The 26,708-nt window shown below is 38.5% G+C and overlaps 1 protein-coding gene across 1 annotated transcript in view; it reads right to left on the reverse strand.

Annotated features, from left to right (window-relative positions):
• Positions 1-26,708, reverse strand: part of VPS54 (VPS54 subunit of GARP complex) — a 51,134-nt gene that overhangs the window by 21,096 nt on the left and 3,330 nt on the right. The window contains exons 3-12 of the mRNA XM_080342287.1: positions 20,050-20,211; positions 18,991-19,232; positions 17,402-17,480; positions 14,684-14,718; positions 13,246-13,377; positions 10,643-11,028; positions 6,165-6,291; positions 5,011-5,118; positions 2,080-2,135; positions 159-255 (exon numbers count right to left, since the gene is read on the reverse strand). Coding sequence (XP_080198413.1) covers positions 159-255; positions 2,080-2,135; positions 5,011-5,118; positions 6,165-6,291; positions 10,643-11,028; positions 13,246-13,377; positions 14,684-14,718; positions 17,402-17,480; positions 18,991-19,232; positions 20,050-20,185 — 1,398 coding nt within the window. The 5' untranslated portion in view covers positions 20,186-20,211. The remainder of the gene's footprint in view (positions 1-158; positions 256-2,079; positions 2,136-5,010; positions 5,119-6,164; positions 6,292-10,642; positions 11,029-13,245; positions 13,378-14,683; positions 14,719-17,401; positions 17,481-18,990; positions 19,233-20,049; positions 20,212-26,708) is intronic.

A 26,708-nucleotide genomic window follows, 5' to 3' on the forward strand; every position in this document is an offset into this window, starting at 1 on the left:
TCATTTTTGCCCTGGATGCCAATAATCACACATCCTTCTTTCAATCAAAAGTTTAAACTCTATAAGCAAAACAAACACCTTAAGACTTCAAATGGAAAATAACTTCATTTCATTTCATCTCTGAACTATGTGAAGCTCTTGGTAAATTAATGTCTTACCTTTATTCTCTTGAGGAAGATGGTAAACTTAGAAAAAATATTCTTCAGTAAATCAAACCACTGAGGAAAATTCATCATCCTCATCTGGTCTGCAAGCCTAAAAAAAGAGCAGTGTTCAGTAAACAGCAAATGTTTACTGGCTATGATGTCTACTGGCACATAAAAATGCTTTAAATTGAATGGTAAATATAAGGAAAACTGTGTAGACTTATCTGGCAGAACAACAGACATCACCTGGACAACATTCATGATGACCAAAATGTACGCAAGTAGAATGGGGAAAGAGGTATATAAAAATAGATAATATTAAAAAAAATGAAAGCCTCGCATTTACCATTTAGTTTTTTAGTTTTTTCCAGGGCATAATGTTATTTTCCTTGGGATAAGTATGTGTTGCCAACGAGGGAAGGGGGTTAATAACAGTTTCAGAAATCATGTGTAAAAAAGTTTACAGAAAAAATCAAATGAAAATATTTTGCAAGTGTTACAAAAGCCATGTTATTAAGCCTATTTTGTTGCATTGCAATAAGATCACTTCCGCTGTTAAAATGCAAGTTAGCTGGTTGTGGCAAAGGACAGAAAAGTCAGTCACAGAACAGAAGTTAAACTCTGTAATACACAGTTAGGACCCGTTTGCAGAATAGTAAACACTGGAGAATGGTGACGAAATACCCAGTGTTTAAAAATGACCCTGTGCCCAGTCTTTCCCAGTCTGGGTATAAATGTCAGGTAGATTCTGCCACTCACTATGCTTTATCAGCAGGTCTGGTTTTTTTTTTTTTACATTGGGGTAACCCTTTGCTGAGCCAAATGAACCACAGAGCTACAGAAACACAGAAGCTGGCAGGGGCCTCTGGAGCTTGGACCTCTGGAAGTGCCTTGTCCAACTCCTGCTCAATGCAGGTCCAAACAGATAAGATTCTGCTGGGCCATGACCAGGCAAGGCTTGACTGTGTCCCAGGACAGAAATTACACAGCTTCTCTGGGCCCCTGTTGCAGTGTTTGGTCATCCTCACAGGGAACATATTTTTCTTAAGATTCCACTAGCATTTCACCTTGTGCCTATTCGCCCTCATCCTTTCCATGCACACCTCTGAGAGGAGCCTGGCTCTGTCTACAGCTCTGCTGCAACCTTCCCATGGGGTAGTTGTGGGCAGTTCTCCCCTCTCCAGGCTGGAGGTCCCTTGGCTGCTCCTCCTACATTTCCCACTTCAGCCCTCACCCAACCCAGTGACCTCTTCTGGATCTCAATGTCTGTCTTTTCCCTCAACCTGCTGGCTACATGAACATGGCTCAGGCTGCGACTGCAAAGACACGCCGCTGATCCATGGACAACCAGTTCTCCACCAGGACCCCCAAGTCCTGCCCTGCAAAGCTGCTCTGAAGCCAGTGCAGCTCCTGCCTCTCCTCTTGTAAAGAGCTGCTTCTTCCAAGACACAGAACTTGTCATTTCACTTTGTGAGGTTCCTGCCTACCCACTTGTTGGGTCTGAAGTTGTCTGGTCTCCTCTCTGGATAGCTCCTATTCTCATCCATAGGGGACGTACTGAAATTACTGACACGTTTTAATACAAAATCCCAGACTACGACAACAGGGAATGCCTTCATGTAGTTAAAAAAATATATGCCTAAATACAGTAGTTTATACTTCATGCAATAAGATGCATAAAATTACAGAATTTCAGTATTTATTTTAAAGGTAAGTTTAATTTAAGGTAACCTTAAAATCTGAACAAGAAAGGAATTATACAATATTCTGACAGAGGCAGACAGGAGCAGAAGCTTAAGGTGAGAGAGAGGGATAACCCTTAATTATAGGGAAATTTAAGCAAAAATTAGAATGATAAATTTATCTATGCTAAAAACCACCCATCTCCTATGCCCACCCACCACCACCAAAAAAAATCTGACTGTATACTTACTTAACAACCACTTCTGTATCTATTTCTTCTATCTGCGATACCGTATTAACCACACACTGTCAAATTTAAAGGGGAAAAAACAAAACAAAACAAGATCTTAGCTTCCTTCTAACTGCTGCCAAGTTTCATAACACACACAATCCTTAAGTTAAAAAAGGAAAATAAAGAAAACACGTATTTGTAGCATTTAACAACTTGTTTCTCTACAAACAAACAAAAGCCCAAAAGAAACCCCCAAATCCAACCCTCCAAACATCTGTTTGCAAAATACAGATGATCAAAACATTCCCAACTGTGTACTAAGCTCTGAAGGCACACAGGCTCCACTTCAAAAGGAACTGCTTTTCTGAGGATGGATGCTAAGCATTGTGTGAAAATTGTCTCTCAGGTCACGTACTTAAGAATAGAATCCATATTCTTCCCCCTTCCAAAGTGACTGACTTTGTAAGATGCTGGTTGACAACCTCTTTCAGCTTCAAATACAGGACCTGGGATCTAACCTAAACTGGAATGAAGAGCTGCAGGGCAGTGTGGAAGCACACACCTACCATCCTGTCTTTTCAGGTGTGAAGGCAGACCCAGTTTCAACTGCTCTCCTAGCAGACATGGTATTTGCTCTTTGTCTGTCCTCCTCTTCACCTCCAGGGCACCACCTGCCTCTGTCCAGAGACTTTTCCACACCTTTATTGCTATGGTGTGGCCTTTCCTCAAAGGACATTTGCTTTTCAACTGGTACATACAAAACTGACCAGTTTCTTCAGGTCTCCAGAACAACTGATTTTCATTTCAAAAATATCTATCGCTTTACAGCAATTTGTTCAGTGATGTCTTTTCACATTACTCTAGATACAAATCAAATCAATTTAGACTAAAATCGCAGTTTTCTCCCAAATGTCAATCAATACCTGATCAAATGAGTCAGTAGTGAACAAACTCATCTTGCCTTTAAGTAAATATGTACAATCCAAATGGTGACTGACAGCCACCATCTCAAGCTACATGGATCTTACCTGCATTTTGAGTAACAGTGATCAGTACAGAAGCATCTTGAAAGCAGATCCTTGTTCCTGAACTACACAGTGTATCCCGTGTGTACAAACCTCTGCTCTTTCACCTGCCTGGCAACTACTAATGTCCTGACTAAAACTAACCAGCAACGCAATTGAGCAGGAAGCACATTTGAGATGTGGGAAGGAAACAGTTTCCTTTAATAAGGAAAAATATTTCTAAGAGTTGAGATAACAGGCCACAATGCAAACATGTTGCACACACCACACAGAAATACTATGATCCTGCCTGTTTTCCCCATTCAATAGAAAATCACATTGGAAGTTGATTGAATCTTGTCGATTACCGAGCAGAGGTGATGCCTGAAGAATCCAACATAAAGGCAAATACTCCCAGCAGAATGGAAAAAGCACTTTATGATCAAGAATGAGCAGGAAAACAGGGAGCACTACTTGCCTATTTTCCAATTAAACAGAGAATTTAAGGGAAAAAACGTCTCCTCATGACTGCCAACACAGGCAAGTGAAAAGCCTGGAGACTGACAGGCAGATGAAGAGTTTTATCCTGGTGTTATGTATTCATGCCTTTTTTCTTTTATTTTTTCTTTTTTTGGGGGGGGGGTGTGTGTGTGTGTGTTACACCTCATGTGAAGGCCCAGAGCAGCTGCACATAGCTGTATGCTCTTGTTTCTCCTGGCTTAGAGTAATACAGCATGACTAGAAAGTAGTGCTCACTCCCATCCTCTGCCAGTCTTTCAGGGATCAGGAGAATGACCCATCGCTTTTGGGTGGGGAGAGAACAAGCAGCTCGGGGGGAGGAGCACTTAACCTGATTTAAATTGTGTTTGGGTCAAGTAAGAAAGCTCACACAATTGCTAAGTTCTTACAAGAGTAGTGCTGCAGTTCCACGCATCACTGTCTGTCTTCTAATTCTGCCACAATATTTACTAGCAACATCAGACTGTGTTGATTTAAACCCACCCTGCACAACTGGATCAACAGAACCAGGGTGCTGCAATGTGAAGTGGACTGGGGGAGCCAATCCGGCTTAAAACAAAATCCTAACAATAATTAATGATAATAATAATAATCATCAATATCTTGCTCCTCCTCCAGACTTGTAAAAGCTGGGTTCCCAGCACAGCTCTGAACAGCATGCTGTACCACAAGGACAGGAGAAACTGTCGTCTTCTGCTGGCAAACTTGCCACCTGATTCCCAGCCTTCGACATACAAATCAGAGGTGGCTCATAACATATCCGAATGTGACTCTTGAAATAATCACATAGCTTTAGGGGAGGAAAAATACCCCTTGCACAATATTCTCATATATGTATGCAAACAAAAAATATGAGTAAAATTAAAAGTACCAAACACACACTCAGAAGTTCAGTCTAGAGTTTCTGTTTGCAAACAAAAGCCATCATGTTGCTAGCCAAAATATTCCATGCATTTTTTCCCAAAGAAGTCATCTAGACTTGGTTTATCTGTCAGTTTTAGCTCGTTTTATCTACAAAGATTTTTGGTTTGCCATTTAGGGTAGGATATCTTTTCAAATAACAATACCAACGTGGACAAGGGTTCATTTTTCAAATAATTTTTACAGGCAAGCGCTTCTACCATCTTCATTACTTTACCTTGCTCTCTTTGAAAAAGACAAGGATGTTTTCCAACCTTGGTAATTACAGTAATTGCACAGAGAAAGCTGTGATCTGCTGTACTAATGCTACATACTCCTTCCAGGTCTTTTCTGCAAACAGACCTCTGTGCTTCAGGAAGTCCTTAGGGTCTGCAAGATCAGCTGCTCTGAACAAGACACCAACAGCCACTAAAAAACTTCATCAGAGTTGTTCTTAACTGCTTTCAAAATAGTTTGTAAGCGGTTGAAGCAACCTTGTCAGTTATGTTAGAAGTGTTTGGCTTACCTGTTTAATGATGTTCTTTGCAGTAACAATCATTTCATCTCCATATATTTCATAAAAATTCAGCTTTCTTTGTTTTAGAAGTCCAAATACTAGTGATACAAGTCTCTCCTATCAAGAAAAAAAAATTAAAAATAAAACACACTAAAATATCAAAGTGAGGACAAGAAAGAATTTAAAGAAATTGCACAGCAGTAAAAAAGTTTGCCTATCTAATATATGGTGAACAGTATTTTAATCAGCAAAGCACTTCAAGACTACTGTCACGCTTTAACTATGCAAAGCTCCCCGTAGCAATGACAACTCATGGAGTCCCTCCCATCCTCTTTCATGCCTGGTTCCTCAGTTGTGCTCACCCAATTGTGCTTAAAAACATGGATATTTCTACAGACTAAAGAGTTTCCTTACCCTGAGCAAGCATGACACTAAATACAACTGCACCAGCATAAATAAGAATCTATCAGATGGCAGCATGGGGGTGTGAAGAAAATATAGGGCAGAAATGGGAAGATTTAAGTGCTACTGTCATTCACTAAATTTCACGAAACCCGTGGATGAAACAAGACTAAACAGTTAATAGGGTCTAGCAATTACTCAAGAATTGTACAGGCAAAATCCAGAAAAATCTTCTCCTGGCTAGAAAGCAATCATAATAGCCTAATTTTCAGATGTTTATGATCTTGAAAGCAATGAGGAGTATATACTGCAAATGAAGCACATATTCAGGGCAACCATATGCTTGATGTAAACACCCACACAGGGAGACAGAATGAGAGCAATGTGTAAATATCAGCTTTCACTGCAAAACTGAATTTTTACAGTCAAGTAGATAACAGCCCATGTTCTTCTCCACTTACACATTGAAGTCATGAAGTGAACTCAGTATACATTTAATCAGAAAAAAGAAGAACTTACTATTTTGAAAAAAAATAAGTAGGGCTGGATTGCAGTTCCATGAGTTTAGTTACAATTATTTAATTTTATCAAACTCAAAAAAAGGCCAGGGGGTGGGGGAAGTCTAGACAAAAAGAGAAATAGTATAAAATGAATAAAATGATAATGTTGCTTAGGGACCTGAGCGAATTAGTCGATGCTAATTAAGTATGTTAAAGATTCAAACATATTCATCAGACAGTTTATTTCAATAATAGACATACCTCTTCTAGAATTTGGCAATCATCTTCTAAGGGTCTATTTAAATCATTGCGAGCATAAGTTGAAAATTCTGCAATCATCATTTTATCTATCAGCTTTTCCAGTTCACAAAGCTGTGAGCCAAGATGCCTAAGAAAAACAGCCATTGAGATATGAGCTAAATAATCAACCTGAAAACGAATCATTAGTTCACAGTTAAAGAAAATAACCACCCAGCAGGTAATTTCCATGCAATCAACGCAGGCTTAATGGGGTCTCAAATCTTCCACTTGTTAGAGCAGTTGAAATCATGCCTTGTTCAGAGGCATCATCACCTTGCAGCAAAACACGTGGACTTGAATATTGATGGAGGGTAAAAATTGGATGTAGGGCTCTTTTACCCCCACTTCAGAAGGTGCCAATTACCTTCTCTTCCCAAAGAAGTGAAACAGAGCCAAGAACACTTGGTGCTTGTCAGTATACAGGTGTTAAAAAGAAGCAATACTTCTTTTGCTTGTCCAGGTCCTCAGCTCATCAGTCCACAAGTTCCTCCACTTCAAACAATGGAGCTTTTAATGTGGTCACAGATTCAGTTCCCATGACTGAGACACAGTAATAGCTTTATGTGACAGGATGGCTTTCAGAGAACACACAATAGTTTTCAAATTTGCTATTTCTACGCTATTCTAAACTAAAAATATTTTTTTCCATGTATTGCAGATTTTAAACCATATTTTGCAGACTGTTGTCACACAAAACCACAAGAAAGTTTTTCACATCAGAAATGTCAACCAGTCTTTAAAAGCTGTGCCGCTAGAGAAACTTTTACCAGAGTAAAAGTAGGAATTTCAAAGATGTCAAACACTTCAGGCTTTCCAACTTCCACTGACAGCACCAAGTATGTGTAAAAATCAGACTGCTTTGTCTTTTTTTTTAAAAAGAAAAAGACACCTTGCCAATAAGAATTAACAGGAGCTGCAATATTTTAAATAAACCCATATACAAAATAGAGAGAATGAACCCACATGGCTCACTGGTTTTAATTTAGCATTGGTGCAGCTGGACCAGCTGAGTTAAACACATTAATTTTCTTTAATTTTAAGATGACCAGGGATGTGCCTGCTTTTGAAATTGTTGGTCAAGAATTGGCTGGAATGGACAAACTGGACATTTAATTTAAGCAAAAATGGCTTCTAGAAAATCCAAGCCAGTTGCATCATGGACATTTCAAAACAAACCCAACAGAAAAAAACTAAAGATTATTATTTGCAATGTAATGACTGGAGTTGCAAAACTTAACTGCAGGACTAATACCCACAAGACAAAAACTCTTACAAAGGCAAGCACAAAGATACTCATTGGTAACATATTTCTGTAACTGTGCTTAACTACCCTGAAACACAAGGTAACCTGCCTTCTCAAACCTCACATGTGGAAACATCCAACAAGAGCTCCCAGCACCCACTACCACCACTTTGCTGAAGATGTTCTAGCCCCTAACAACAATAAAAATCACTCCACCCTGAAACACACCAGAATAACTCAAACCTTCATTGATACTCCAGCAAAACACCTTGGCAATGGTCTCTTAAGAGGTACCAGTCACACATCAGGTCCTTTCAATGACTGAATACTACAATTCTGCTATGTAAAATTATGAGTGTAGGGTAAAAACCTCTTTTAAAATACACAGATGAGAACTATTTTTTCCAGGTGTCTGTGGTACGCCAGCATGCCTGTGCAAGAAAAAAATTACCGTATCTCCATCACCCCGACAAGGATTGTGAAAACAATGTAAAAATTGGCAGTATAGATCTGTGACTTAGTTAACACATTAAGTATTTTTTTGTGTAACTATAAAGACGAACTTGAAAAGGTTAAAGAGATGTAAAACTTTAACTCTACCCTATAGTACTAGCAAGCAATAACCATACAGTTATGACTGATACATATAATCACTGGGGATATTTAATCTAGATTAAAGACACCAATTTATTATCTCAAAGCACCATTAAGGTGCTTTCATTTTTTTGCTAGAGCTAGAATCAAATGACATTTTTTCTGTGTATAGCATGACAAGAAGAGAAAAGTTATTGTATATGGATGATGTGAGTAGTTTTCTTACTGCTTTATACTGAATGATTCTATGACATGACTCAATTTAAAGCTGTCAGTTCACAAGCAAATTCTACAAGCTGTCATGCACAACACTAAAGCAACAAGATTTTTTTTAAGAATAAGATACAAATTATTTAGGAAAAAGAGATACTAATTGTTTAGAAAAAAACGAGATACTGATTTAGAAGTTACCCCCTTCTTAAAATAAATCAGGTATTTAACTCTATTGAAAATTGCATAATTCTTGCCTACAGCAGAGCAACAACATTCAACTGACATTTCTTGGAAAAAGATGGAGTATTTGTATATGGCATCAATTTAAATGTTTAAAATTTGATTTATTTTTAAAACCACAACATTCTACTGAAAAGTTTTATCAAGATATCTATCTTTGAATTGCACGTTATTTCTCCAGACACACTATACATGCAGGCCACTGTGAGACTTAGGAACAACTATGCTGGGTTCCTCAGCTGCACTTCCATCTCTGATGGGTGATGACTTAAGCTGCATTTAACTCACCTTTCTGAAGTTTCAATATCCAAAGCAGAGGGAACATTTCCCACTCCCATCACTATTTTTAACTCTACCAAACCAACCAATAAAGCATAATTCAAGAAATCACTTTTTACAGACAAGATGACTATTTACATGCAAATATATTCCACATCTGACTGCAATTTTCAAATAATGGCACATTCTTGGGACATCATGTATACCAATCACGATGACAACACAATTGCACTCTGCTGATATAGTACGTAGGTTACTCGATCACAAAACGCAACTAATTCTGATGCTGTCACAGGGTTGCAGAAGTACGCTCACTACATCAAGGTAATATGAATGTGACTCAGACAAGGGCTGTGCACCATAATCGAGTGGCTGAGAACAGAAACAATAAAGAGGAAAGAAACTGTGCTGAGGTGCCTGAAGGTGGACAATCTAAGCTAAAAGAAAGACTAACAGCTTCTAAAAACTTTCTTCCCAATAGTTTATTAGCTCTCTAATTTTTTTAATGTAAAAAGCCATTTTTTTAAAGACTTTTTCTGAGTTCTCTTCTACATAAAATTTGAGTCTTTTTCCAAACCAGCTAGAAGCGGTTTTAGAAGAGAAGCTCATCAGAACAGACACACCAGAGTAGCAACCATATAAAGTTCTGAATATTCATTTTACAATTACTGAGCAACAACCATATTTTTATGATGCAAGCTGGGAACCACCAGGTTGCAGGAACCACCATAACCTTTATCAAAACAAACAAGCAAACAAAAGCAGCATCAACTTATATATATATAACTCAGTATACAACTCCACAACAGGTTGATGCAAGCCTCAGAGCTGATTTAACATACTCCTGTTAGCATCATACCACAATGGCAGCTTTGCATACCACACTTTTAAACTGTATATGATGGCTATGATAGCCTACTTTACATCAGCGAAAAGGATTCTACTGTATTAATACTCTTGCGTATCACAGAGGACCTTGCCCGGTCCAGAGACATCTCCCAAGTGGAGCTCTAAGCATCCACTGTTTACAGAAGCAGCCAGCACAGGACCCTGGACTCAGTAATTCCCATCACTGTAACAAACATCTTGATTTCAGTAAAGCGTTTGACACAGTCTCCCACAGCATCCTCACAGCTAAACTGAGGAAGTGCAGTCTAGATGATCAGGTAGTGAGATAAACTGTGAACTGGCTGAAGGAAAGAAGCCAGAGAGTTGTGGTCAATGGGATGGAGTCTTGTTGGAGATCTGCATCTAGTGGAGTCAGTCAGACAAAGCAATGGGAGGCACCCCTGGGCCACTGTAAATACAGCTCTCCACAAGAGCAGACAGTGCTGAACAAGTCCCATCTGACCAGTCATCAACCTCAGACCACACTTTGATAGCTCTGCACAAGCTTTTGCTTGCTAAGCTTCTTCCAGCACAAGCACAGGCTGGAGGCTGACCTATTCAACACATGGTCCACGCATATTCCTGTAACACCACAAACGCAGGTCAGTAGCTAAAGACAGAGGCCTGGAGTGGAGCTGTGTAGCAAGAACTGTGCCACATGCATAAGGACTGCAGATCACCACCTGGAAACCAACTCTCAGCTGTGGGTTACAACAACAACTACAAACAAACAAAAAAAACCCCAACCAATCCTCCTCCCCCCCACTCCAAAAAACAACCAAACCACACCACCACAAAAACATCTATCTCTGGTACACGCATTAGTCACACTGCTTATGCCAACATTTACACTTTGTACCTTTTGTACTACGTCCTCCAAGAATGAACAAACAAAGGTAAAACAAACACCTTCAGCCAACATCATATGCTAAACACATTCTAGCTCTTTTTGCATTTATTAGTTTCCTAGGTGGTTACCTACCGGAAACTGTGAATGCCTTGAAGCTCTTGCTGTAACACCTCTTGTGTTGTTGCTATTAAGTCCAAAGCTCCAACAAACTCAGATGTAGATAGCAGCAACTGTACTGTGGGCTGTGTTTGATGTACAGTAGCCATTAACTTCAGTTTATTGTATGCTTTTATACAGTTATTTCTGGTGAGGGACAGTCTTAAAACCCGAAGTGATCCTTCACACATTACTTTATCAATTTTGGAAATTTTTTCTCTAAGTAATTTTACAGCCTGGGAGGTTTTCCTGAGGTAGTCCTGCAACTCATGCTGGGAGGTCATTGCATGAAAAAATGCTTCTGAGCGCAGAGAAATCTGATGAGCAATATTGACTTCCACAATGTCCAGATAATGGCTCAGCTAGAAAGAAGATGGAGGAAGAAAAACAGTGTTGTTATGACTGGGAAAGCTTAGCATCATGCAAATCTACTTTCAAGGTATTTGTATTTTTGTATCATGAGGAAATTTTGCTAATAAAAATTAAAACCCTTTGTCAGATTAGCAAGCAAATAACTACCCTTCATGGTTTGATAATTTGTTTTTAAATTAACTCAAAATCACTTTGAGACAGCTGACTGGATGCCTCTCCTGCTTGAAAATGACAAGGTAGAAAAGCTTTTGTACCACATGGTTGCACGCTGGCCCTGTTAAATATGGCCATTAACCAGGAGACAGCTCTAGATACTGGCTTGCAAGTAAGAACAATATATTCATCCATATATGCTACATACTTTGGGTCACTGCAGTTGTTGAAGATGCAGCCTAGCTATACTTGATGATGTGGCTTTGGATTGCCTCTATTCATTGAAAAGGCTGCAGCACCTTCTCTGTACAAAAATCCTCAGGATATCACCAGCTGCAGTTGTTTTTTGCCAACCAGTTGGAGTTCCTATTAAATGTATTTCTTGTGTGCTGACACTGTAGGATTCCCAGAGTATTCCTACATGTTTAGAATCTGAAATTTAAATTCTCTGTGTTGAACAGTTACCAGGCCACTGGACTGGCCTTATTATTTGAGCTGTAAAAGCTGTGCTCTGGCTTATGCTGAATATGCAAACTCATAGGACTGAGGCATTAGGATACTCAGCTGAATGTTAATACTCAGACGACCTGGTTGCTAAGGGGCATTAAGCACTCAAACCTCATGCTGAATTTCAAAAGGCCCATCCAAAGATGGAAACAAAATCAGCTGGGGAATGTTTCCTTCTTATAGTTGTTTTCAACCTGCATATATTTAACACTGGAGATTTATACAATATGCAAACTCGTCTTTTTTGTAATACGTTTAATCAAAACATCCTCTGCCAACGAGCTGTGACACACCTGGCCCACAGGAAAACCTGAGACAGACTGTGACACTGGGATCAGAGAAAAGGCTATTACGATCATTTCTTTATGTGATTTTACCAACCAGATGCCCCATTATGCAAAGTGAGGTAGAAGAACAGAACAAAATTATAGTACCTGCCTCAAAGAGCTTACAGTTCCAATGTAGGTTGAGACATAGGAGGAGGTAAGGAAGAAAAAACTGTCAGAGGGAAATTGTTCAAGTAGGTCAGCAGCAGTGCAAAAGCAGTAAGAGCCTAAACATGTGTGCTTAAGGCAGAGTTTTCCAAATTCTATTGTAAAACAGTGACTGGAGGTAAGGATAATTATGGCAGCAGGGTGCCTATTTACACATGGTAAATGTAAACCTTGTGCAGTTCAGTCTTAAAAAGTAAAATAACAAATTTGGGCCCATTTCAGTACCAGGAAGCAAAATAATAATTTGTTTATCAGGCATGTGGCTTCAGAGGCAACAGAACTGTGGCTCACAGCTATCCAAAGGCTTATTTTCAATCCACTACATCAGAGAGTGCTCTGGGTCTCCCTTATTCAAAGTCCATGTTGAATGTCCATCCTGCTGCTGCTGGGCTCACTTCACGAGTTTAAAGCATATGCCAGACACTGCTTTTTCACCTTCAGACAGTAAGTGTCACAAGAAACTCCAAAGAAGTATTCCTTCAACTTTAGATGTGGAGGACAACCCAAAGAAGGATCAAATTATCCTCCATCAGTCTGTCTCTTCCTCCTGATCTGGAGAAAGAGCAGGAAGACTAACCACTAGAAATTTGGAAACATCTTCCAGAAGATCTCATGTTATTTTTTTCTTAAATGTTTTAAATTCCTCACCTCGCTACTTTTTTCCCCCCCATTTTTGTTTGTTTGGTTTTGTTTCCCTCCCCCTACTTCCTAGAAGCTTTAGTAGGTTAAACAGAAGGGAAACTTAAAAGTTAGAAAACAGATTCCAAAATTATGTAGATTTTCTACAGGCATTTTACAGCTATTTGTACTACAGAAATGACTCATTGTCATTTTTTTTACATGATTTGATAGATTTATTTAGCAAGGAAAAAAGTTCTCTTTCAATAAGATGCTTCTTGCATTGACTATTAACAATCTGCAGACTGATGTAAAATGAGAGATAAAGCCCACAACAGCAATGTCTCAACAAACAGCAGAGAACAGCAGCAGTGGAGTTTCTTTATAGGAAGTAACAGCTGCAACGGATAATGACGTTTCGTATCAAAATCATACCTTTTCTTGAAGTAACTTAGAGGAAGCTGCATCACGATTTCCTTTTCCACCAGCAGTACTAAAATGAGACCATGGCAAAACGGCATTAAACGTTAAGGAATCTTCCAAGGCAAAATCTGGCTTCATAAAAATCTGAAACAGAAAAACAAAGAAATAAATGCACCTCTCTCACCTCTACATTTTCCTCCCCAGTTTAACGCATCTCCTGTTTCATGAAGCTAACAGAGACCTTATTTGTTGATTTTTCAAAACCCAAATTTTCATTTATCCAGGCAAACACATTCATTCCAGATCCTGTAACCAATCTACTTTATGCCTTAAATGTTTTTGTGATCTGACAAAGTCTTAACTTCCTAAAAGTGGAATTCGCAGCTCCAAAATTACCTAGGTTATCAGGCACCCAAGATAATCTGAACACCCTGAGCATGAAAATGTAGGCAGCATTAAACCACAGGTGGGTCCTCTAAAGGATCAGAGCAAACGTTCTTCAATAGCAGGGGCTTATATGTTCATTTCTGGGGCCACAGCTTCTACCAGACTGGGGATCCAGGCAGCTGTCAGAGTGTAGTGACTGTTGCTGGGCAGGGAACAGAGCCTCAAGCTGATCTCATTTAGCACAGTGCAGCAAACATGCTGGTCACAGAAAGAGTGAGTAACATGTAACATTAACTCTACACATCTCAGAGAACCATTAATCTAAAACTCTCTGATAACATTATTTTTACCTGACAAAACTCGTACAGGCCTTGAGCTTCAAGGTAGACATTAGTACCCTTTTCCCTATATTTATGAAGTGTAGTTTAAAAAGGTTCAACAGAGACTATAGCATCACACCACACTCAAAGGTTCTTTTTCCTGGACTTTAAACATTGCAGCTATTCAAGTAACAGCCTACACGACTGGCATAGAGATGCTGACCCATATTAACACTCTGACTTCTTAATGTACCTAGAAAAAAATATTCAGACTAAAATGGAATCTGGAGTTATGTCTTTTGTCAACCTGTCACAAAGAAACCACATCATATATGCTGCAAGCATATCTGCAAGAGGGCTTTGTTCAAGGAGTTAAACCTACTGTTAAATTGTACACTATGCAATATCCAAGGTTATATCAAACTCTTCAGTCTCCCTTTCCTCTTTCAGCACAGAGTGGTTAATTTTGTCAGCTCTGAGGTTTTAACTAGTAAAGATGAAAAAAAATAATGGCATTTGTATTCTACTTTAAGAAAGATAAAAATCAAGATCACAGGAAACAAGAAGAAAGAAAAACATATTGTTCTTAGGTTTTGTAAATTCTGAGCACTGCAGACCCTCCTGAGAATCCACTCAAGTAATTAGCTTGGACAAAATTTCTGCGAAGAACAGAGTACATTCATATATTCAAGACTACATGTGAGAAATCCTATATAAAAGCTTTGAGTGCACAGGAACCATACCTTCGGGACTTGTTCCAGATCTGTCCTGGATTTATCTAAAATTAAACAAAATACAAGTAGTCATTCATGAGCAAACAATGGAAAACAATTACCTTGAACACTGTTAAACACTATGAGGAACTTTCCAAGACAATGATGCCAGGTTCCTCACTGGGGGCAGACAGGGAACAGTGGTTATAAATTAAAATGAAGGATTCTGATTGAACACATGGGAAACCTTTTTCACTATGAGGACATCGAAGCACTGGAGCAGGCTGCCCAGATAGGCTAGATACTTTCCATTCTTAAGAGTTTTTAAAGGCCCTATTGGATAAAGCTCTCAACAGCTTGGCCTGACCTCATAGCTAAACTGGCTTTGAGATGGCAGTTTCAGTAAAGACCTTCTGAAGTCTTGTCCAACCTGAAATATTCTAATTCTTTGAAACCCTGTTGTTCTTTGTGGTTTAGGTCTCATGCTTAGAGTATTCAAAGGTGCTCACACTTGGCTGCTTTGACAGTTAAAATGTCAGTGATACAAAGCAATCTACTTAATTCTTCACATTCCTTAATATGCTGTTCAAGCAGCTGGCAACGGCCAGTAAAATGTCCCTCTAACATCACCCCAATTTTAATGTTCCAGATTGAAGATGTCCATACAACCACTTCTGCACAACACCTGGAGGCACAAAGGCTGGCAAGAAGGATGAATGAGGACTGAGGACAGTCCCAGGCATGCTGAGCAAGTAGCACAGAAGTAGCCCTTGCCATGAAGTAAGCTGACCTGACAACTGCAGAGGATGATACAGTTGAGCTGGGAAAAGAGATGCATTGTTGCGCTCCAGCAGAACTTGAAGAAAAAGCAAAATCAAACTTCTGAGGTTCACTTGAAATCCCGTTTTCCTTCCCTACTCATTAACTTAGTGTGCATCATGAAGGAAGGTGCACATTTGAGGCCAAAAAAGGTGAGGAATTTCAAAACAACATGCCCTTAGCTGGACAATCTACTCATCCCTCACAAACAGGTTAAATGCTTCATCAGCATTATCTCCCACACTTCTACATCCTTGCTTCCTATTTTATTTGCTTGTTACTTCATTTGTAATGAAATAAAAAAGCAACCTAGGAATCATCCTGCTGTCCTCAGTCTTTGGACAGAACAGCTCTTATGAAAGTGAAAGGCCAGGTCATAGGGGGTAGAGTTAGACAAGCAACACTAACAAAATAAACCACAGTAAACACAGAGCTTCAGCTTACCAAATGATGCTTCTACTAGGAAATGTCCATCTACCCAAGAAGCTCACTGTTGTTTTGGTGACACAGTAATTTTATCTTTTTAGAAAACAAAAGTGTCTTTCAAAATGGACTAAGCTAAGCCTGAAGAAGGAACTTTCATTTTGCAATAAGTGCCACCAACAGACTCATTCATGAACAGCTATTCCAAAATAACACCAAGTACAAAGAAACCCTATAGAAGGGCTTCCTTTTGCACAAAGAAGGAGGATGAAAAGTGATTGAAAGAACCTGATCAAAAGGAGTAAACTATTGAATACTTCTTGCTGCATTACCTGTGGACATTGATAGACAAGTCTGATCAAACAGTGATTGGCAAATGAACACTTTTGTGCCAATATTTTTGTGAAAATACATTAAAATAGATTAAGTATTAAAAGTTTGTTCCAGGTTATGAGCGTTTCTTTTCCTTTTGCTTATCTTTTGATTTTGCATCAAAAGCCTTCCTTTGTCCACTTCCGTATTAGCTGAACTACTTCCTTAACAATCTCAAAATTCAGCCTTGCTACAGCTGGGAACACCAAAAGAAGTTTGCCGAGTAGTCTTTGCTAACAGTAATCGGAGAAATACTAAGCAGAGAACTGGTCAGAGCAAAACTTCATGAAGTTCAACATAGAAAAATGCAAAGTCCTGCCCCTAACGATGAATAACTTCAGGCACCAGAACACTGCAGGGGTCTAGAGGCTGGAAAGCATCCCTGCAGAGAGGGACCTGTGGTCCTGGCAGACAACGAACTGACCACGAGCCAGCAGTGCACTCTTGCGGCAAAGCACCCTGGCCTGCATTAGGCAGAGCATTGTCAGCGCGTTGAGGGAAGGTGATCTCCCTCTCCACTCATCACTAGTGAGACATCTGGAACAGTGTGGCCAGTTCCAAGCTCCCCAGTACAAGACAGACCTAGATGTACTGGAACAAGCCCAGTGAAGGGCCACAAAGATGATTAAGAGACAACGGCATTTTTACTATGAGAAGAGTCCGAGGGAGATGAGTGTTCAGCCTGGAAAAGCTCATGGAGGATCTTATCAATGGTTTTAAATATCTGATGAGAGAGTGTAAAGAAGACAGAGCCCACCACCATCATTCTTCATCTCAAAGTCAACAGCTGCTAAAAATTTGATGCAACAGTTTCAATGGATCTTAAATAAAAAGAAGTTAAAGAAAATACTGCTGGAGACATAATGACCTGCCATGAATGCAATCAGGCCAAGGAAAGTTTAAAAGCAGGTATCACAAGCATTTTGACCTATAAAATACTAGCAGTGGTCATGCATACTTCTGGTCAACCATTTCAATTATTGTTAAAGCAGCAGCAGTTGTTATTGCACATGGAGCACTCCAGCACGTAAAGGAGATGATCAGTGTATCATAGTATTCACTATTGAATGCTATAATATACTGATGCAAAAAAGAAACTACATTTTAATGACTAAAGGAAGGCTATGACTGTACCGTGCGTGTGTAATAGTGTCCCCTCAAAGGTATCTTTAGGAGTACAAACATTCTTGCATCTTTCATGAACCTTCTCTCTCTGTAAAAGAGAAAATATATTAGAGAATTATTCTGAGGCTTAAAAAAAGCGCACACTTTTCTTTGAATCAGTACACTGAGAACATTTTCAGTGAAACATAACTCTGTTAGGTCAAATAATTCTGACAAGTTCACAATAGTATTTTTTTCCTCTTAAAAGCTCAGATGATGTTTGTCCAGGTAAAAGGTACCAAAAACTTCAACTTGTAGCCAATATGTTGTTTCTTCTGCATCTTTATATATCAAGAGAATATTAACACAAAAGTTACTGAAGAGGTGTAATAACTTGTCTACATAATGAGATATAACCATAGATCAATTGCAATTACGTATCCAAACATTTATTTGCTGTCTAATCTAGAAATTGCACTAACACGCAATGAATGCTTTTTCATTGCTAAATTAAATCAGACCAAAGTGGAAATTGCTTCCACATCTTACTAATGAGTACCTTGCTGAAACCACACATCTTGCTTTGCCATGCTGAGCTTCAAATTTTATTTTTTTTTTTTTTTAATTACAGGTGTAAGCAACAAAGAGACCATAGTGGTAAGAAATTACATTTTTAAAGAACACCAATGTTATAACAGCTAGATCTCTGCTAGAAGCTAGATCATGGGTCCGTTCTCTCATCCCAAAATTTAGCAGTCACTGCATCACACAGTAATGTTAACAGATGAGTTCTTAAACATTTTAGCTCTTGAATGTGTGAACTAATGGCAACAGTTCAGTTAGACAATTCCCTTTCACACAGTTTAACTATGATTTAAACAAGTAACACTTCCTGCAGCCAATCCTGTAAAAGCAAAAAAAATTATAAAGTTACAAACCAAGGAAGCAGAAAACAGTGGGAGACTTCTACATGTTCTTTCAGTTAAAAAAAAAAAAAAAAAAAGAATACTACATACTTACTGACACCTGTATTTTAAGAGTTTGTAGAAGTCTCCTACTGGCCCTGGTGTCCTTAGATGTAGCTTAAATTTTCCTGTTACAAAAGAAGCCATTGAGATAATAGGCCTATTCATAGTTTTACGAGCTTCATATATAAATGTTTACACCAGAGACTCTTAAACCTCTCCAACACTTGCAGCACATAGTCATGTTTTATATTTGATCCAAAGGCCTGAAAATGCTATGTTGCGCTGTAGAGTCCAATCAAATAATCCTTACAGAAAAAGAATTCATAATCAGAATTAATAAATATGAACTGTAAGCCCTGGCACAGAGGTCAGTATTCAGATATACAAATCAAAAAAACAAACAAACAAACAAAGCAAACCAAACAACACAACAAAAACTGCCTAGAAAGAATTTAGATAGCATTTTCCATAATACAAATACTGAGATTTTAAAACAAGAAATACTTAATGAAGACTCAACAAGCACTGAAGAGTAAATTAATTGTCAGCTAACTGTTTGACGGACTACTAGCAGGGACAATCTCTAAACAGAAGGATCTCAGACCTCCTTCTGGACCCTAGTACTATGTGTAGCTGATTTTGGGTTCTTACCGGAGCGATTTCCTGTTGGTATAATGCAAAATGTTCCTTGGTGATCTGTGGGAGGTAGAATGAAGGCGTGACTTCAGTGTCCACAAAGTCCATTCCCCATGTTTTTGTAAAGAAATCAGATTCCCTTTTTGCTAACCTAGGATCATTTAGTGCTGCTGGGAGATTGACTTTGGAATGATAAATAGTCCATCTGTGCTGATCCGCAACTAGAGATGGGCTGTCACATAAATTACTGGAATCGCCTGCAGCACAAAAGACAAGATAGTTTGTTAAGGTGAGAAACAAAGTTGTATTTTTTGCTAAAATGCAGTTCTTAAGCAAACTATATTTTCACAACGAAAAATGCAAAAGACCCATAATATTCTCCTTCTGCAACACTTCAACTTGCATTTCTTCTACGAGATTGGTTAACACAAGTTTTGAACACAGTGCTGTATTCATACTCATTAAAAATTTTAGCTCAACATCCTTAGCTTGTACTGAAGAGAAAAAAAATCCAACCACAAACTATTTTCAATAATCTGAACTCTATCAGAATGACAGTTGAAATTTGTTAGCATTATATTTCATAATTCTTAAGATCCTACCCCACCTACCCCTTTTTATAAACTAAGCTTTAGTATACCACAGCAGCTACAATTGTGACAAAAACCTGGTTTTACGGTAGTGCTAGAGACAGGTCTTGGTCTTATTTCCCACAGTAAGTGAGGGCTGGGGTGTTTCACAGAAGTGATGCAGCTGGACTCCAAGCACACTGGACAGGATTTTTACAGGCTCTAACAGAATATACTCTCTTCTTGTCTGTACTACAGATTATAGCCATACTGTGGAATCACACAAACAAGATTCCAGCTAGAATGTGGACATGTCAAAACAAGCTGCAAATGGGAAGACTCTCCCATTGCTACAAAGGGTGGTATAAAGTAGAATTACAGCACACTTTGAAATAAGACCATGGCTTAGTACGCTACAGGCAGTATACGAGAAAATTTGACTGAACAATTGTAAATGCATTAGCAAATTTAACTGCATTTTCACTCTCCTTGAGACCGATGTTACCTGTAGGTTCCTTGGGACACACATCAGGCAGTGACTGCACAGGTCGAAAGCGTTTGGTGGTGTCCATTTCCTTTTTGAAGAAAGCATCACTGCTGTTTGACTGAGGCACTGGTGAAGAACTGTGGCTTGATGCCATTGCATAAAATCACCACTTGGTAAAAGCTAAGTAAGAAACAATAAATACAACATCTTTAATAAAGTTCTGGTTAGGGATTGTATCAAAACAATGGCACTCCATCAGCTACATTGTATTTTGTAACTTGCAACACTTTAACTGACACATTTCAACAGCAACAGGGAAAAGTTTATTTTAAATGCCAACATAAAAGGCAGAATATAATTTTATAGTCTGGTTCCTCCCACGCCCCTAGGTTTGGAGGATAGCCTGTTCTTGCACACAGCATGAATAAAAAAATATGGTTAAAAAAAAAAAAAAAAAAAAAAAAAAAAGCCAGGACCTCAGCAACGGGAGGTCCACTCCTTTTTCCAAAGGAGGAGGTCCGCAACCTATATTTGCGATTCAGACAAGCCCAGCAACAGCTATCCGCAGATAGAATATATCATTAATGATTTATAGTAACTGAAATCATCATCAGATTTCAGACAAGTCAAAATCTGAAGAATACCAGCATACCACGAATACCAGAAAAGCATGAGCGCATGCCATACATGGAACACAGGCATCTTTTATCACTCGAATCAGGAAAAATGGCAATTCAGCTTTTCACGGCTGTCTATAAATATAGTTTATTTCAACATAAAAAGCAATTGTAGAAAGATGACAATTAAAACACAGATCAAAAATCTCAGGAGCAAGGAAAGTCCCACTAATTTTCCATTTAATTTCAAGCTCCCAATTTGAAAATAACCAACCTTAAAAATTTTACAGCAGGGCTAAGCAACATAATGAGTTCTTTCCACCTGTAAACAATGCTGCATTTCCATCAAAGTATCAGTTGAATCAGTAGTAAACTGCAGAAGTATTTGAGAGTTTATTAAAAGAGACCCATAATGTACAGCTCAAAGAGTGCCTGTTCAAAGGGACTGATCTGAACCCTTGCCTTTGAAGAGAAATAAACACATCTAGTAAGATCTTAACATTTAACCACCAATCATTAAGGGAGACCTAAATTACTTACTACCCTGTGAAGGAGCACAAAAAGATAAAAGGTTATTTTATCTTTAATCGCTGAAGCAGGCACCAAGGAACAACTGTACGTCACCCTGTCAGCTTCTAACAGCATCACAAATATTACAGGAAATTTCAATTGAAAAAAAAAAAAAAAGTGTTCTGCTTTCCAAATCAGGTTGGTCACATCCTAGAAAACATTCCTAAAGATGACTTAAGATACATACAGCTGTAATAGAACACCCTAGTGCACAGGCCCATAAAGACTAACAAACACTGTGAGCATGTATTGTGGCCAACATTCTGTCCATCAGGTGCCACTGCTAACGGTCACTTGCCTCTCTGCCTGACAATGCACAAGACAAGGACAATAATGTGCTTCCAATGACATTTTTAGAAGGGACTTTTAAAAGGGGTGAAAATACACAAGAACCCTTTCTAAAGGGCCGCTTTCCAAAGCTGCTACTTCCTTTATTAAGCTCTTCCCTTATATTTTGGGGTGTTCTTGTGAAAAATCTAGTTTATGATAATGACAAAACACTATATTTTAGCATTTTTAAAAAACACATCCCGTACTAAGTTACAATGATCAAGTCTCCTAAAGGCATACAGTTAATTTATCTGCCTTTGGAACTGCTTCAAAGTTCTGTATTTGCAGTTTTTCTCCTGAAAAAGCCTCTGTAATATGACACAGTCTGCTCTAGCCAGATGTATGAGCAACTAAGGCGATTTGTAGAAAGCACTGAAATCTTGCACTCTTGCTTGCAAGCCTAACCCCCCACAATGAAGTATTGCCTAAAAGTATACTTCAAGATGTGAATTGTCTCAACTACATAAATCTCAGTGAAGAAAATGCTAACTACATTATGCCAGTCCAAGATATAAAATAAATTTTAAAGACAATTTAACACTGAAAACTAATTCAATACTTCAGCTTTTTGAAAACAAACTATACCTACTCTTGCACAGGTAATTACTTGCCACCATGAAATATTCACATTGCCTTTGTAAAATGACAAATCTTAAAACAGAATGAAGAGAGTACAACAAAATATCAGTGCAAGCAGCAACCTTCACACTATTGAGTAGATTTCAACAAGATATAAGGATTCACAGGCAGAGGCCTTCTTAAATGGCATGCAATATGATGCTGTGCTAAATTATTCATAGTTAACAGCTATTCTAGTAGCTTCATAAGTCAGAGCCTTATGGATAATTAACCTCAATGAACAGCCCCATTTGCACAGGAATAAACCCACTTGTACTGCCTCAAATCAGACATTCCTCAAACTGCAGTCCTTAAACCAGCCAAGTAAGTATAGCTTCAGAGAGAAACAAAGCTAAACAGAATTACCTGAACTAAATTCAAATTACAAAGGAATATGCGACAAGTCTACACGAAGACAAAAATCCTGCCCTACACCTGAGCCCTTCTGCATATGCGGACCTTGCAGACAACTGAAAAAACTTCACTCATTCCCCAACAGAACAGCTGTTCCTTGTGCTACACTACATTTTATAGACCACCGAATCAGCATTTTTAAAAACATGACAACATATAAACTTGCTGATTTAAACATACTAAAAAAAAAAAAGAAACTCAGTGTTAATATAGAACAAAACTGCTAATATTTTGACTCATTCCACTTTAAATGCAAGTGAAATGCAGGTAAATGTAGTTAACTACACAAGCTATGAAGAATGAATTATAAAATCTCGAGTCCCCTGAGCCTCCTACTTAGAAGAGCATACAGGCAAGATTAAGAACCTGCAACTATGTAACTTAATGACATCAATATTTAAATTATATACAATTAAAACCAGGTTAGATTAACTCTGTTCTCTCCAGTAATCCCCATAATTTACTCACATTTTGTCTAGCAATGTGTATTAAACTAACACAATAGAAAACATTAGGGATTAGATACATGAGTAATGATGGAAATACTTAGAAGATTATAGCTGTATTTGCATTGTGCCTTCAACATATTAAATCTTTTTTTCACATACAATATTAATTTCCTTAGTTAAAAAAATGACATTACACTGTCACTGTAATGTCTTAATATTGCTCATCAATAACATCTAAAAACTTTTTAAAAATTGAACCATTGTAACAATGAAAACAGCTTTGATGATTTGAATTTGCACAATTCTTACATTCTGAACAAATGAAGATTAGTATTTCAAATACAATCTTACATCTTCCTCTGTTTAAAAAAAAAAAATCCTTGTTCAAGAACATACTTAGCAACTACGATATGACACAACTGCACGATATACAGGATGCAATAAAATGTCTGTGATGACAAAGGTAATAACCACATGCCTGGATACTGTACAGTCAGCAAAGTAGAAGATCTGCGCAGTTAGTAATGTATTAATCACATTAATTTTAAGGAGTTGTTTCTGTGATGACTACTGTCTGACTCTTGCATTTCACACTCAAGGCTTCAGCAGTCAGAAGAAATTTCCACAACAAACAACAACATAGAAGTCATTGCACAGGACAGTTACAACTCTTGAGTATATGCCTGGTTTTTCAAGTATCAAGACTAGCACAAAGTTCTTTAGAAACTGCCTTTCCATTATTCTGAGCATTACTTGCACACTTTGTTTTTCAGATAGTAAGTCCTCGCTACTGAAACAACCAGTATTATCTCTATATGAACACGATACTAGAGAAGGTGCAAACGAAACCTCACCTCTTCATGGGTATTAACGACATATTTCCTCATTCTTGGGTGGTTTTTCATTAGCATTATCAACCAATTTTGTATTTCCTACTTAAGATAACAGATTTACATGAGTTAAACTTTTTTACTGGAAATACTCATGTGCACACGCTTCAGATTGTAAAGCTGTAACAAGTATTAACAATACAAATCAGAATTTATTAAGTCAGCATCATCCCTGCAAGGTGCCTGAAGTAAGTCTCAATTTATACAGTAAAGAAACCCATTTTTCTCCTTTCTCTGTTATCTCCCTCACAAGGGAAAATAAATCTACAAGCTACTAGTAATACCTTCAACTCAGTTGAACCAATTGACAGTTTTGATAAGTCAGCTGGTACTACAAGGGGCACTCAGGAACATGGATCTTATTGGCTCCAGCCCTCATCTAATTCATAGAATCTGCTCTACAAACTTGATTTTGGCTTCAAATATAGTGACATCTAAGAAGAGACACTAAGCACCCAGAGGAAAGAGCCCAGGGCTTCCACCTGACCACACAACACTGAGCAACTTCTCCTTTAAGGATTCCACACAGTACATGATGAGCCACACTTGGATACTATGTACTTTTCAAGAGGTATACTATGCATCCCAAAGGTAAGGAGATATTTCTTTGTCAAAATGAGCTTTTCTTGGTCAAAATGAACAGCATGCTGAAGTCCCTTCTTTTTGTGGCTTTGTCTGGGAACAACAGAGTGACATCAAAACATTTTAAAGTACTGTATTGGTTACCCAACACCCTTTGAAACAGAAAACCACCAGAAGCCACCCACAAGTCATGCTACAGCAAAATATTTCACGATTTCTAGAAGTGGTAAATACCAGAGATACTTCCTAAGGAAAAGGACACCTTAAACATAACTAAGAGAGAAAAATGCACAAGGGATTCCTTCCAGGACCTCGACAGCCAACAACATGCTGTTATTGGTCTAATATACTTAATCTGCTTTCAAAAGTTTAGGTTTCCCACTCTACCATTATACAGATCTTTTTGTTAAATCAGCAGGATTTAACCCTGTAACAAGGAAACCATGGTATGAGCAAAGTACACACCCCCTTTGTAAGACAATGTGAACCAGCCTGGACTAACACAAGCTTTTAATTTATTTCAACCAGCTAATTCCTCAGGCTAAAATTTCCACACTTGCCCCTGTGGCCCAAGACAGACATCCCTCTCTCAGCAGGGAAGCCAAGAAGGTTAGCTTTCAGCAGAAATGTTTAAGCAGTTTCAGAGAATGAGGTTAAAGCTGCGGAAGCTGTTCTGCTAACTCAAGCTCTTTCTGAACATCTATTTTCATCCTGGGGTTTCAGAGCAGAAAGCAGATAAATGTCAGGGTGACAATGAGGCTCGAGTGGGAGGACAGCTATGACTTGCCCCTATGGCAGGCCATCTACATTCAGTGCACTCTTCAACATCAAACCTCCTTAAACAAGTTGGAGAAAAGTCTGTGTATACCTGGCCAATCTGAAAGCCTCATAAGTATACATGTATTTGTATTCATGAGCACGTGTGTATTTCAGTGCATCCTGCACATCTTTTAATAGTATCCCAATTCTTGTGTCCCCACGCTGAGGCTCTACCTTGTCTGTGAAGTTAACGTGAGTGATGACCATATAGATGAGCCTTGCTGGGATGAAAGCAACCTCACAAAGAAGGTATATGAGAGTTACCTCAATTTCTCATCAGCCCTACTTAGCCACACACGCTGTTACGATCCAGCATACCCTGTAATTCCTTGGACAGTGCTGAGCCAGACTGTGCTACTTTCTCAGCAAACTGCATAATGGGGACTGTGAAAAAGCAAAAGCACTTGTAGAGCCGAATGAGTAATGCCACCACTCTCCCCTTATATTGACTTTTTCATAATGCCATCTCAAAACCCTCTCCTCAACACAGGGCAATAGGCAAAGAAAAAAGTAATCTGAATACAAAGAAAGAACAAGACAGTTGCAAGCCCACTGCAAAGCACTGTGGGTCAACTACCAGGTAAAACAGCCATGGTAAAACAGCATCAGATTTTCGTATTATTGTATTTTGAACCATTTTCTTTTGTCCTCCCCAGCTGAAGTCACCCAAGCACTAAATTTAAAAAAAACCCCAACAAACAAACAAAACCTACACACCAAACTTTAGCTGAGCTTCACTTCTTTAAATACAAGTATCAGATCCTCTGAAAACAAATCCCTCCAAAAAGCCCCATCACTGAACAACATATCATTATCTGAATGCATGTATGCGTTATTTAGAATAATTTACAAATGTACAACACACAAACACTTTGTCAAAAATTGGAAAGCAATTTATCTCGCTATAGACAAACTATCTTAAAACTAGTATTTCGCTTTTATTCAGGTACTGAATAAAATGATTAAATGAAACATCTGTGATACACCCAATGTACCAAATGCACTTCCTGTCATCTGGAAACCTAACTTCCAAGTGATGAACAGTAATTTGAAATTGGAAGGCAGATTCTGTGCTGGAGGAACAGACCTTCCTACAGATATTTAGGTCATTATGCGCCAAGCTCTTCCATGCCAGGGGTGGCAGAATCACGCAGAAACAATTAACAAAGCAGTAAAAATATATGTCAGAAAAGAAAGTGCCTTGTGGTTAGATTCCCACACTATCACACAAGATGAGAAATTACTTTGTACTCATTTTTGCAGGCATCAGCATTACAGTGTGCATTATCCCCTTGGAAAATGGTGAAATATGAGCATCTTGTATAGCTCCACAGAAGTACATGCATCTGAACAAAGATCAAGAAGCCCTGTCAGGCATTTCAGCTAGA

The sequence above is a fragment of the Nesoenas mayeri genome, assembly GCF_963082525.1.
Source record: "Nesoenas mayeri genome assembly, chromosome: 3".
Taxonomy (NCBI): Eukaryota; Metazoa; Chordata; class Aves; order Columbiformes; family Columbidae; genus Nesoenas; species Nesoenas mayeri.